At 42.4% G+C, this 14,251-nt stretch overlaps 1 protein-coding gene across 9 annotated transcripts in view; it reads right to left on the reverse strand.

The window, feature by feature from the left end:
- SLC37A1 (solute carrier family 37 member 1) overlaps positions 1-12,192 on the reverse strand; it is a 36,225-nt gene extending 24,033 nt beyond the window's left edge. For 2 of the 9 annotated variants that reach the window (XM_038172867.2, XM_038172840.2), the window contains exons 1-8: positions 11,487-11,640; positions 11,029-11,084; positions 7,800-8,059; positions 6,096-6,177; positions 5,058-5,184; positions 3,077-3,155; positions 2,095-2,230; positions 513-589 (exon numbers count right to left, since the gene is read on the reverse strand). In XM_038172867.2, the coding sequence (XP_038028795.1) occupies positions 513-589; positions 2,095-2,230; positions 3,077-3,155; positions 5,058-5,184; positions 6,096-6,177; positions 7,800-7,855 (557 nt within the window). In that variant the 5' untranslated portion in view covers positions 7,856-8,059; positions 11,029-11,084; positions 11,487-11,640. Of the gene's footprint in view, positions 1-512; positions 590-2,094; positions 2,231-3,076; positions 3,156-5,057; positions 5,185-6,095; positions 6,178-7,799; positions 8,060-8,643; positions 8,880-9,204; positions 9,382-11,028; positions 11,411-11,486; positions 11,641-12,121 lie in introns of those variants that run through there. The other 7 variants (XM_072028444.1, XM_038172858.2, XM_072028438.1 and 4 more) reach the window with 7 other exon arrangements.
- Positions 12,193-14,251: the final 2,059 nt, after the last annotated feature.

Below are 14,251 nucleotides of genomic sequence, written 5' to 3' on the forward strand. Positions count from 1 at the left end.
GTGGATGGATTTAAAGAAAGGTTAAGTCAGCTGCCACATCTATTTTCCTTTTTAAACTAAATTTCAAGTTTTTGTAAGTGTGTTAGGAAAAAGATATTAGACAAAAAGATATTTTTAGAGCTATAGCCTAACAACTGCTTTGAAACACAAATGAAAACACAGGAAATTCTATATTAAAAAGGCACAATTACAGCCTTTATTAAAAGTGGATTTAGATTGATGATATTTGCAAGAATTCTTCTCAATTCAATTCCAAAATACTTCCTCTGAAAAAATAAACATCAGACTAAGGAGCCACCAGAGAACACTCATTTGACATGACAGAGAATATTTCAAACTTCTGTGCAAGCAAACCAGCATAACAAGGATAACTCCTCTCAAGGATCCACCTAACTGCATGTTTTATCACCAAATCACTGAAGCAACATATAGATACTTAAACTGACTATAATATTACAGCCCCAAAATGTGTTGATTTGTACTTCCGAAATTTTGGATTACGGATTATTTACCTTCCTTTTCCAAACCAGTTGCCAATACATGTAACGACACTTGGCCAGCCAGTAGTTTGCACCAACCCATTAGCTATCTGAAAGTATACAGAAATAATAATAAACAAACATACCCAGTATTAAGTCAGGTTCCTACAGAACTCCTGCTGGATGCTGTGCTGGGAAAAGGAAGCCTATGCAACTGCTTCGAATTTAGAAACTTAGTACAGGAGTTTCAAAAGCATTCTTTTCCAAGAAACAAACAGGTTACAGTATTTCACAGATATTCTTCCCTCTACCTAAATATTTCCAATTATTTTATGATGTAAAACACACCAAAAAAATAAAACACATGCTTATCCAAAAACACATTTCACAGAACTGAACAGACAAGCCAATTCCCTTTATGATAAGAGCTATATAAAGCTTTGCTTGGTTTGAACATATGGCAAAGCACGTTTGCAATCAAAGTGGAAAAAAAAAAAGCTTTAGGGAAGACTGGACAACTGAACATTAGTTTAAAAATGATTAAAAGACATATGCAAATAAACTGAGAGGAGAAACTTAACGTACTGTATTCTGGCTGAAGTGAGAACTATTTCAGCCTGCATGTTGCAAAGTTCGTAAGGAAATCCTAACTCAACTCCTAAAAAGCTCCCTATCTAGAATTACACGTTAAAACAAAGACGACAGCATAATAATTCACACGTACAATGAGCATCTACCAGTTAGGCTGGTGGTGTGAGGCTGTCCTTTGTATTACAGGATTTGCTGTCCACATCACGTGGCGCAGCATTGTTAGGCTCAGTTAGACAAACCTTAAGGGTGCTAGCTCTGGTCTTGGAAACCACATAAGCCTTGGGGGCAGTGACATGGTTAAACAGGTGACTTAGTGAAATGGTTATTAAAGCTTTCAGGGCCCAAGTTAGTATTGCTGCGTGTCATGTCGCACAACGTCATGCAAACATGCCAGCTGTGAAAGTGCTACTGAGATAACGCAAAGAAAGCAGCAGTGCGAGGTGCAGACCTGTTCAAAATGACTCAAATGCTAGTCATGTCCTGGTCACGACCTAAACTCCATTTTAGATCAATCATAAATATTTGTGTGATGCCTGATTAGATCTGCAAGTGCTCTGAAAAATCCCACGCGATGAATTTTCATTACAGGAGCTGCCTGTTCTCAGCCACACGAAGGTGGGAGACTTCATCATTAGCAGCATAAATGTAATTTTCCTGCACAGAAAGCCAGGATGCGTCACTCAGGTCTTGGCAGACTGACAGAAATAAATACATTTGTTTTAAAACTCGCCCACATTTAAGCTTGCAAAGATTTGATCAATGATTTGACACAGATTGAAACACTAATTTGTTTTCAAAGATTTCTTCCATTAAAAAAATAAAAACAACATTTTTTAAAAATAAAACCTGAGGTGATCCACTCAATCATTTCCGACTGTTGTCAATGGCAATGTATCCCAGCCTTCAGATCTTCCCATCTAACCACTAATCACAATTTGCAACTCAAAAGAAAAAAAGAAAGAAAAACAATACAACACTAAAAAACACCATGGAAACTCAAGTGTCTAGGTAACATTGTGCCTACCTGGGCCATTATGTAAAACCACAGGTTATGTATATTATAGAAATAACCCAATCCAAACATTGCAGTGAAGAGTCCGCTGGCAAGCATTCCGACTGTCAGATAGTAGCGGATAGGTAGCCGTTCTCCTATTATCCCACTTGAAATGTGGAAGGGAAGAAAAAGAAAAGCTATAATTAAAAATGAGATCACACCCCAAGCTTTCAGGAAGAAAGAATATTTTGTGCTGCTTAATTCAGGTTGAGGAAAAACTTTACTGGTAGCTCATTTTTTTCCTCGCAGAAGCAAATGTTTTTTTTAGCACTTGTTAGAATAAAGCAGCAAACATTTCATGTTCATTAACTGTCAAGTGCTGTCATCTGCACAACCATCTTTCAGGGAGCTACTCACCTGCAGCACATTGGAAGTGACTACTTGGAGAATTATTTTCCCAATGACCCATGACATAGTACATCTGAACCCATTTAAAGTGAGACTTACCTCCGTTGCTAATGACTTTGGTTATGAAGGTCCCACTTTTAGTGAATAAAAAGAGGCATCTCCAAATGGGAGTTAATATTGTACACTTTACGATAGGTTTGATGCATTTTTATGAGGTGTCTGGTACTGTTCTTCGACTACAAAGAAAGCCAGGACAGTCACCTTTGTCCACATATGCACGTTTGACACAGATAAAGTCTGGGGATATGTATCCTAGCTCCAGTGCAACATGAAGGAAGACAGGCTAGACCACAAGCCGGAAAGCATTCCTGTATAAGGCAGTCAGATGGGGGTAAAAATCTTTCTACATACCAACAGGTATGCTACCACTGGGAACTCAGGATTTTGCATTTTTTTCCCCAGCAACTAGCACAGAAATGGGAGAATGACATCCAAGTTCTCATTCTCTCCATCAGAAACTTTACAATCAGAGAGGACAACATCTCAGAAGCAGTACAGCCACCTATGTTGATAGTGAGTGATAAAGCAGCCTTCCGAGATTTACCTTAAGTACATTCCAATTGCATATGCACACAGGAATGAGTAATCCAGTGCTCCCAATAACTGCTTGTAGTTATTCTTATCTAAGAATATATGTTCAAAACAAATCATCAGTCTAAACATAGCAGTAACTTGCCAACATTTCTACATAATATAGGAAAAAAAGTTAGTGAATATGCATTGACATTTAATTTTAAATGGACACTTTTAAAAGGGACTTAAGCATGCATTATGCAAAACGCATTTAATAACAATAACAAAAATCTACAATTTATGCTGTTATCTGTAATGTACTAGGAACATATTGCTAGGCACACTCTTGATTCCACTTTATTCATTTGAGTTGTTAGGAAAGAAGAAACGACAGTTATTAACAAGGTCCCCTCTTCTTACAGCTCCTTAGACAAAACAAACAAATAACACAAAACAAAGCCCTAAACTTTAAAGGGTCTTCTTAAAAGCACAGTGGAAAGATATGTTTCAAATGTGTGGTCCTAAAAGCCAAAACAGCTTAAATAATCCATCATCATCCAGGCTTCTGAGTAGTCATCTTAGTACAATTTATAAAATGGTTAATCTTTCACATTTCAATCCCCAAATTCTCACAAAGCACAGTGATAGAAGTATTGTTTTTGTTGTTGTTGTTTTTTTTTTAAAAAGAAGTCCAGCTCTGTACAAGAAATGACCATAATCACAGCAAAAGGCACTTGGAAGAGGCAGGGATGCAGCAGACAGAACTCCACCCAGTTAGAAACACCACGTCTAGTCTCAAGTGACCTGAGCTCATACCAAGACAGACAATTTGTGTATTTGCAAGGAGCCACAATTTCCACTGACTTTGAGAGAATAAAGGCAAAGTTATTAAAACATTCCTCTTTCAGTGGTGCTACCAGCTTGCCAGTTATGCTGAAAGAACAAGTCTAGGGCACACCCCAAGGGGCAGCTTTGCAATAACACACGTGTTCATGGAAAAAAAGAAGGACATGAGCTCAGAAGTTTTCAAAATTAGGAAAGCTAACTTGTGGTTTAGACAAGCAAGCGCAGTCTCCCCTTGGTCAAGAGGCAAGAAACAGCAATCAAGTTTTACTGCAACCTAGAGCATTTGGAAAACGTGTGAAACTACATCATTTCAGTATACTGACTACCTTGCAGCAGGCAGTTAATACATAGAACTCTGTCCACAGAAAACCAAGAGCTCAGATCTTTAATTACCTTGGAAAAGAGGGGGATTTTTTTTTTTTTTTTTTTGTAATTTGATAATTAAAGAACAATTAGAATGGATTAACTGATTGCCAGATAGACTGGAGTGAACTAGCACACTGATAGAATGGACTACTCCACTCCACTGACGTTCTTGGCAGAGATGAAAGTACCAAGGAATGATTCAAAATCTCTATTAAGTTCAAATATAATGAAATTTGAAGTTACTTTGTAAGTAACTTCACTTTTTTTTTTTTTTTTTAAAGTAAAAGACCAGGTTTATAAGTTAGCAACTCTGTTCTGTAATAAAGTGCCACTTTTTTTATATTAAAATTGCAAAAAAAAAAAAATCTTTCTGGCAGAGAGAGACTCTGAAAAGTTCCAGTTTAGATAAACACTAAGTAATTTCATTTAAATTACTGCTGAACTTTGAACTAACACAGCAGAAAATCATAATGATTTATTTTATTCTGTCCCCTCTTCTTCGTTAATAAACATTCTAAAGACATATCTAAACCTCTACATAGTCCCATTTACTGACTGAAAGTGTTCTACCGAAACCACCTCAAAGCTCTAACAGGTAAAGTAATGTCAGTTTTTTAGAGCAGGCAAGACATTAAGTCTTGACTTAACTTGTTTTGGAAAAACTAATGAGAACATTGGAAAAAATACCCTTCCCATATACATCTGAATCCCTCCACATAAGAAGGATAGCAAGAGACAGATAACCTAATTACTAATATCAGCACATTGTTATGGAACAAAAAAGGAAAAAAACGCCTTACCAAATGGTTCCCAACCACACTGAGATGCATTAGATGGCTTTTTGACATGCTGAATCTGGGCAGCATATTCTCTGTAGGAGCTGAGCTCAACTTCATGCGAAGCAGCACAATGCTTATGCAGCTCTCCCTGATATAGAAAGGAAATTTGAGACTGAAAATTTACTCGTGACAGAAACCTGTTAAACTCCATTCAGCAACAAAATTAATAATTCTAGTTCTACATGAACCTGTGTCAAATCCACTAAAACCAGTAAAATGTTAAGTCATTAATTGCTTGGTATTTTGCTGAGTGAAGCCACCATTACATCTAAAAGCAATCACCTGGCCAGTAATATGCTACAGTGAATTGGTGTTTCTGAAACTGCAGGATTTCAAAATTAGTCACTAACATCAAGCTATTTTGCCCATTTTTACTCATCAGTTATATATAACCACCCTGGGCGATTTGATTTGTGTTTGGTAAGTTACAGATGCATGAGATTAGAATAATAATAATTAAAAAAAAACAGGTATAGATAATATTTTGTCACCAGCTTCACTGAGAACCAAAGTGAAAAAAAAGAAATCCCATGGAGTGTGCAGCAATGTACAAAAAATCCCAACTGTATATACAACTATGAATATGATGCTCAACAGCACTTGGAACAGTCTTGTAAACGTCGGTAGAATTTTATTGTATTTAACTCAATTTTATCACATTTAACTCATCAGTTACAAGAGCCTTTCTCAAACATAAGAATGTCAGGCTGTAAACTCTTACATACCTAGAGTTTAGATTAATTCGCATGAATAGTCTCAAGTGTAGGCATAGCTGTTCCAAAGAATAGAAGTACAAACAGTATTTTAGGAGTGGTGTCACTGACGTTTACTACGTAAATGTCACTGTGTGCCAACTTTATCAGGTTTTCATCTTTAAAACCATTCCAAGTTAAACTTTAACATTGTCTTTCACAAAAGAAAGCACTGAAAAAGAAGACTACTTCCTCTTCTGATAACAGCTGAAGGATGTTTAAACAACGACATAGCAACCTTGCTTACCTTAACTATACTGATAGGTTTCCTTGATAGATGGAAGCTGGCGTACAAGAAGAAGGTGAGAGTGAAAATGAAGGCTCTATACCTATAATATAAAAAATAGATACATATTTGAAAATGATTTTATTTGGATTTTACTGCTGTTACATACAAATGTTACACAAGTCATTTGTAACCTTGGAATAGTTTGAGAACTTTTTTCATGTTCTCTAACAGCCAGAACCACCCTAACAGTCAGTAGTACTGCTTTAGAACACCTGCCCCGGCTTTGGAAGGGAGTTTTGTGATGTACAAACATGGACAGGAGTTTAAACATGGACAGGAGTTTTGTGATATACTACAGAGATAATCTGCCTTGTTTACAACCTTTCTTTGCGGGCTATTAAAAGGCAGTTCAACATTAAACACAGTCAGATCTCATTTTTCACAGTCTCACCCAGGTTTCTGCTACAATTAAGACATAAATAATGGCTGAGTTGTCAATTTAGCTCCTATGGATTATTATTTGTTTCTTTCCTTACTGCTTTGTGGATTTTTGCTTTATTTTTGCCTTCTTCTGTATCAACAGAAATCAACCACTTCTAGAGACTGAGGTACAGACAGACACTGACAGTGTGTACTGGAGCACATGAACATAATTATCCAGCCTTGGGATTGAAAAGACTTTTTCCCCTCACACCTTGCTGGCACCCTTGTTTTTTTTCCTGCAGTTCACCTGAATTATAAGGGAATCTCAAACTCCCTGCCACTGCAAGGGTTAGGCAAAGACAGCAAACTGATCTATTCTATTCCCTCCCTGTTTAAGGAGAGTTTTGTGGATTTCTATTTTTAACAATACAATGGGATCAGAGCAAATCTCCTGTCTCCTTCTAGCCTTGATCTTAATGTAAAAATCTGCAAATAAAACCGCATATATACATACTATATACCAATCTGATAACTTAGTATGGTCCTTCATTGTCAATTAATCTTCAATCATTTTTTGCCTAATAAACTTCTACATAACAAGTGTTTTGTCTTATAGTTCAGGCATACTCATAAAGACACTAAAAAAAAAAAAAGGTGGGTTAAGAGAGTTATCCTGTAAGATGGGTTATTCACTCCCATTACTGTGGGCATCTTCACGAGTGATAAAAACACAATGACTCTGTCCTTGCTGCTTTACTAAATAAAGTAAGTGATAAATTGTTCCAATGGGAATTGCTTGGTCCTTCATTTGTTTTTTGTTACTCACACACAATTTACTCAGTATTCTCTCTCCAAAAGAACAAGAACCAATGCCATCCACCTTTAAGGATTAACTTTCAAAAGCATTTAAAAAAAATATTACAGCAGCAAGAACTAAGATCATAATTCTAAAGGTCTGTATCACACATCAATTTATGGGGAAGACTATGTACTTCTTATTAATACAAGAAGGCTAATCTCGAGCATCCCCCTCAACTATGAGTTTGAAAGCAGAACGATGAAATTTATCTCCTCAAATGCACAACTTGAAAAGGACAAAAGAATTTACTGTCTAGCACACCTGACAAATACTTGTATAACAAATAAGTATTTCTCACGTTTTACAACTGACTACATTTTTTTTGCTGTATATACCCAGCGATGAAAAGGCAAAAACAGAGCAAGGCAACAGAATCATCTTCCCCAGACACAAACTCATATAGTCTAAAATAAAGAGCAGCACCATACTTGAAGACTTACCACTGATCTCGTGAAAATGAAGTGATGAAGCGAATCCCAGGAGGAAGCTGAGCCATCTACAGCTGGTATCAAATTTTAGGCGACACGATTACGCGCTTGTGAAAATGTTAGCTCCTGTTCAGAATGTGTAACAAAGATCCTCCCCGAGCTGTGCAACTGTAGGCTGTTCACAAACTCGGAAGATGTCTCTTTAGATCCTTTTCTTTCACCTTCAGTCACTACGTTTCCAATTCTTTACCCTGTTTCTGTTAATTGCTGATCTGTAAATAAGAAAAGCTGGTAAGTAAATATTCTCATCAAGGTATTATAAAATTTTCTAATCACAATATTTCAACTGCAATGACCTATTCCAGATAAAAGCCATTACCATAACTTCTAGATATCGAAAGTGTAATGGAGAACTCTAAGCCAGGAAAAATTGCAGCCTTTTCTGAATTTTATCATGGATAATCTATTTTGAGAAGCAAGCACAGGATAAGGTAACAGGGGCAGAAGGAAAAGATGCACTTAGAACATGATTCCAAAGCCTGCTGACATCAATACACTGCTTTTGTCCCAGAAAAGAGTACAAATAGGTAATTATCCACCTTAGAAAGATCTATTTTAACATATCAGAAACATTCATGAGGCTGAAATTTGCTACAAAGGTGACTGTAGTGTTTTCAACCCAGAACAGAGAACCCTCCAGCTTGAGGTCCTGTGTGGCTGAACAATGCTGCCAGCAAGAATTGACTGGCACTCCCTCCTCCAGCCTGATTCCCCTGTCCCAGTACCAGTGCTGCACAAAGCACCAAATCATCAGCAAACTTGGAAAAACAAACCAAAAGTTTCCCCACTAGCTCACCCAGGGGCCAGGCAGCACAAAGGAGAAGGCAGGCTTGCGTGCAGATGCGACATGCAGGGAAACTGTGAGACCATGTCAGCATTGATCCAGTTTGGTTTAAAACATCGTAAGGTTCCTCCTGCTTCTTCAAACTCTGGCCAAAACCCCTCATCAGAAACAAAACCGCAGTGTATCCTTTATTGCAGGTACTGCAACAGGAACTGGCTGCAGTGACTTCGCAGCAAGTCTTGAGTCAGCTGTAAGATGACAAAAGGCGCTGTGGGCAAAGGGAGTGCCTGCAACCCATGCCAGCAAACCGAGCCTCCCTGTGTGCCAACAGCAGAGCCCTCCCAGCAGGATGGTAAATGATGTACGAGGTAGGACTAGGACATCAGCAGCAGTCTCCCTGACCAGGATCAGCACCGTAACCCCTACCCTGCTGGCAGCACAACTGGTAGGCTTCAAGCCAGCTCCGGCCACTGCCACGCTCCTGGACCAGCTCCCCCGGCAAACAAGGGGAAGCGAGCTAAAGGGAAACCTCTGAAGTCAACACACTGGCCAAAACTAAGGGTCTGTCCTAACCTGGGAATTTTAGAGGCTGCCACATGACAGGGAGATGAATGAGCCTCTCTCCTCTCCTCTATTGCAGAAAGCAAAGCTGATTGTCTGTCCGCAGCCAGCTGAGTGGCAACACTGAACAGGATTCTGTTGTGTCAACGCTGGCAACTTGGAAACTTCAGTATCCACACAGGCTTTTTCCTTTGAAGTGGTAGAAAACTACCACCTCTTCACATAACAGACTATCACACCAAAAGCCCAAGGGTCTGGTCCCTTTTGCAGACACATATTTTTGTCATACCTTTAATTTTTCGTAATGTCCTTGACATCTCCCTTCTCCGGAAGCGAATAGACCTGCTAATCTTGTTTGGCACGTTCCACCTCCCCCCCCTGCCCTGAATCAGGCTGTGCAGTTAATCAGCAAACCTCATAATCATTCCCACCTCTCCTGCCACGAGTTTCCTACCTCTTCTCTGTGGCTGCTAGGGCTAGGAAGAGTATAACCTTACCTTTCACCCCTCATCCAAGCCCAACCATAGCTTCCCAACTCCCTACGTGCCAGACCTTACAGCCATGCACTGATGGTCCAAACAGCTCATCTATCAGAAAACCTGCCCTGAGAAACAGTTGATCCAACAGAAGACGTGAACTCACTCTGCAGCCACAAAACTGCTATTTGAAGCAGCAGGAGCATGAAGACAGGGGCTGTAGGGGGCACCGCAGCAATGGCTAGCTGTCACAGCAGCTGAATTTCAAACTAACAAATGCCTATCGGTAATTTCATGTTTGGTTGAAGTAAGCTCTGGATAGCTCCAGTGGGAGAAGAAATGCAGGAGGAAAAAAGAGGTGGGCACGACCAACCACCACAGAGCAGATTCTTCCACCCGTAGCACACCTGTTTCAGAATCCCAACCCTACCTTCTCTCTCAGTTAACTCAAACAACAGAGCTATTATTTAAGTGACCTTACTCTAAGTGAGGGGGCAGAAATATTTACTGGGAAAAAAAAAAAAAAAAAAAGCAAGAAGCTAGCAAAATAAATAAATAAAAAAGATATCTTAAGCCTCTTCAAATGGTTCCCTTTAAATATAATGTGGTAAGGCAAGGGCCATCACAGAAAAGGAATTGTTTAACAGGTTACTATTAGGTTACTATTTAACAGCTTTAGTGTAAACAGTCTCAAAAAGACTTCACCCATCTCACAAAAGGTTTCATTGCTAGGTGTTCGCAGGAGGCTGCGCACCTGCTGCACAGCGCATATTCACGCCCCCTCCTGCTTTTTCTAAAAACCAAACACCAAAAAACACACCACCACCAACCACCTCCTAACTCCTTACTGTAAATCCAGAGTCCAGAGGCCCCAGCAGTCCAAGGGCTGAACTATCAGCAGCCTTTTGGGAGCTACACCCTAACTCTACTTGGCAGGGGCTGATTTCATCTTATCTTCTGCAGGCGGGGACGCAGACACTGGCCTTACCGTGTCTGGAGAGTTATTGCGTGACCCAAGCTCTCACTTACTTCTCAGCTCCATGTCTCCATCCCCGTAACTCCACAAGCTCCCCTGCCGTGCAGGTTGTGCATTTATTGACAAATAAACGCAACACAGCGAGGAAACTCGTAGCAGTAAAACTGGCGAAGGGGTTATTAGGCACACATCCTGCTGCAGCCACAACAAATAACCAGGGTGCCCTTTGTATTTCGGTTTCACTAATGAAGGCTGAGGACGAAATTCAGCCTCTTGACGTGGCCTTTCATTTTCGGTACCCGTTTTACCTGATGGCAGGCGAGCAGCCTTGCTTCCTCCTGCCACGCGTGAGGCGACGCTGCCATCCTCTGCGCCCCTACTTACCTCCCAAACTTCACGCTGCTCCTTCAAGGCGTCCCACACGAAGCTCAGCTCCCCCCCTGTTGAGGGAAAACAGGGTCATTTGGGACCGGCTTTTCCCACTGAAGATGCTTGGAAAGCCTTGGCTCGGGTGCTGGGAGGCACCACACGAAGCTCCTTCAGTTCCTCATGGGGGCAGGGGCTGCAGACACCCTGAGGCACAGACCTCAGGCGCTGGACCCCGCACCCCAACCAGCAGCACCCCGACCCGCTGGGCTCTCCGGGGAGCAGCAGGGAGCCCGGCCTGCCTCATGCCGGCCTCAGGCCGAGGCAGCAGCGGCACCGGGACGAGCACAAAGGCACGGCGGGGGCACGGGCGCCGCCTCCCGATCGGCCCCCGGGGGGGCGCGGCAGGTGGACGGCACCCCCCCCTCGCTCCCTCCCGGTCCCCTCCCGCTCCCTCCGTGTCCCTCGGAGCCTACCCTCCGCCGCCTTCCTGCTCCGTGCCCGAGCCCACAGCGGCCGGGCGAGGCTGCCGGGCCGCCCGGGCCCCTCCCCGGAGCTCCGAGCCGAGCCCAGCCATGCCGGGGGGAGCTGAGCGCCCCGCGGCGGCAGGGCGGGCACGGCCCGGCTCGGCTCGGCTCGGCTCCGGGCCCCGCTGAGGGCCCTGAGGGGGAAATGGAGCCCCCCGGGGCAGGCTGGTTCGGGAAACTGACGGGGAAAGCGTGGGGTTGCCGCTGGGTTCTGGGGTTTGGGCTGAGGAGAGGGAAGGGGAAGCATGGAGGAAGGTCCGTGTGATGTGCCGTCCCCGGCTTGCAGGGGTGAGAAGCTGGCCCCTGCTCTGGTGGTTTCATCGCTGAGCAACCAAGCCCTTCTCCCTTCAAATAGCGAGGGCAAGGGTCTCGGGGTTACACTGCGCCATCGCCAATGCCGCTGGGTGCTGCTTTCCTGCTGCTTTCCTGCTTGTCGCCAGCAGATGTTGGCTCCTGCTCAGGCTCACGGCTGTCTAGCTGTGATCTGGGAGCCCTGAAGCTGAGGTTCAAAAAAAAACAAACACGACACACACATAGGAAAAAACTTGTTGGTGTCTGTGTCTATAGTTGCCCTCCACATTTACCATCATGAACCGGACCAAGGAAGGACTTCAGGCCTCCTAATGCTGTGCAGGTGTGCCATGGAAATGCCCTTGTCTCACTAAGCGGGCATTTGTGCCCCGAGGTGGAACGGCACAGGCGAGCATCAGGTATAGAGGGGTAATTACAGCCAGAGCAGAACATCTGGGTATGCTGATGCTTGGCATTTCTGCTGGAACAGCTCTTCAGCAGAGAAAAAAATAGAAAGCGAATGCTCCCCAGGAAGCGGCTTGCATGAATCATGTCGCTGCACCTCTGCACCAGCACAGGAAGGCATCCAGGCAGCAGTTACCCCAGTCAGCACACACACAAAATGAAGATTTACCTCCTTACAGCAGAGAAGGTCAGACCCATCACGGTGCATTTGTTTGTGTACGTGGCTAGTCACCCCAAATTATCATGGCAACTACCATCATCATGCAGGATCCTCATATTTTTAAAATGTATTTTGGCTTGGCTCTTTTTAATTCCTTAAAGAATTTAGCCTTGCTTAAGTATCTTTCTGTCTTCCATTACAAGCAACTTGCAAAAAGCACAAGCCAAACAACATAAAAAACCTTGTATTTTTCCTACTTAAAGTAGAAACTGCATTTCCCATTAAAATACAGGTACTCTCCCAGTCCTGCTGGCTGCTACACTTGGCACAGGTGCTTTCTGCTGTGCCAGCACTGGTCACTAGCAGCTAAAGTTGACAGAAGCCTGCAAAAAAGGGTAAGAATATGCATGTAATGGGTGACGGGAGCTTTGTACTGCTGCTTGTGCAACAGAGTGCTGGTGGGGAGCAGCAAAGCAGGGCCAGACATCAGCTGGAGACAGACAGAAATGTATGGCCTGGAGGGAGTGGTTAAAAAGTAAGGCACAAAAAACATTTTTAAAAATAGCGTATATGATCTAGAGCCTTGCAGAAAAGAACAGAAAGGGAATTTTGCCAGTTCCTTTCTAGAAGAAAACACAAATGAAGGATATGGTCCAGTAAATAGTTGTATTGGTAGCAATTGTGGCAGCAGCTTGGCTTTTTAAGCCTCTGGAAACATTCGTAGTAAAAGAAATAGGAAAGGGCGTGCTTTTTTCTGCCAAACCAAACAAAAGAAAAGGTATATGCACCGACAGATGCTTACTTACACCTCTGCTGGCACTGCTTTCTGAAAATATAACCTAATTTCCCGGTGGACAGCTAGATTGTATTTCTGCTGAACAAGAGTGGTGCTTTTAACGTCTCCAGTCCCGACTTCACAAAACACTTTGAAGTCAATGGATGTCAGCACAGTCTTTTGTTTGCTGCACAGGTGACGTTGGCCGAACTGAGGTCTGAATACAAACTATTGCATCCTTTAGCTGATTAATGTATTTATTTTCTTTCCAGCAAATTACATGAGCATATTTTATGATTCCTGGTTGCACAGATGGGAAAGGCTAATCTGTATAGCCACCGAGAAACCTCATTGTCTTAGGGGATCTAAAAAGTTCATAACTTCTTTACATAATAATGGGTTTTAGATAGCATTTTACTACATAGGAAGTAATATTTACTCAGACTTTATTCCACACAAGTAGCAGAATTCCCTGGACTGGTATAATCATGGCTTTTAGTTGCCTTTATTGGTTTTGCATCTTTGTTTTCCCAACAGAGCAGCTGGGATATTGTATAAGCAATTCACATCAACGCTTGGGTGCAATCCAAATATAGCCTGGCTATATCAGGCTTTGGCAAACATATATATATATACGTATATATATACCCAAAGAGACAAAAAAGAAAGAGGCTGTGAAGGATGTGTCTGTATGGACGGGAGCAGACAGGTAGAGCCCCATTTCAGCCATCCTCAGACAGGGCTGGAGGTAGGCCAGCTTTGGGCTGGGAGCTGTAGAGCTGAGTTGGCACGGCGTGTCCTGCCTGCTGATGGGAATTTTTAGCTCTGGCACGGTGCCACAATAGTATGACTACACGGTTTCCAGACCGGTACTTATCACCACATCTAGCTCTCAACGAAGCTAGTGAGAAACACCAGGAGTTGTCTTCAGGAAAAGAGATGGGCAGACAGGACCACGGTGCCAGCACAGCCTTTCCCCCAACCAGATCAGGTCAGTACCTGGGTACTAAAGGCTGCTTACAA

This window comes from Anas platyrhynchos, chromosome 1 (assembly GCF_047663525.1).
Source record: "Anas platyrhynchos isolate ZD024472 breed Pekin duck chromosome 1, IASCAAS_PekinDuck_T2T, whole genome shotgun sequence".
Classification (NCBI taxonomy): domain Eukaryota; kingdom Metazoa; phylum Chordata; class Aves; order Anseriformes; family Anatidae; genus Anas; species Anas platyrhynchos.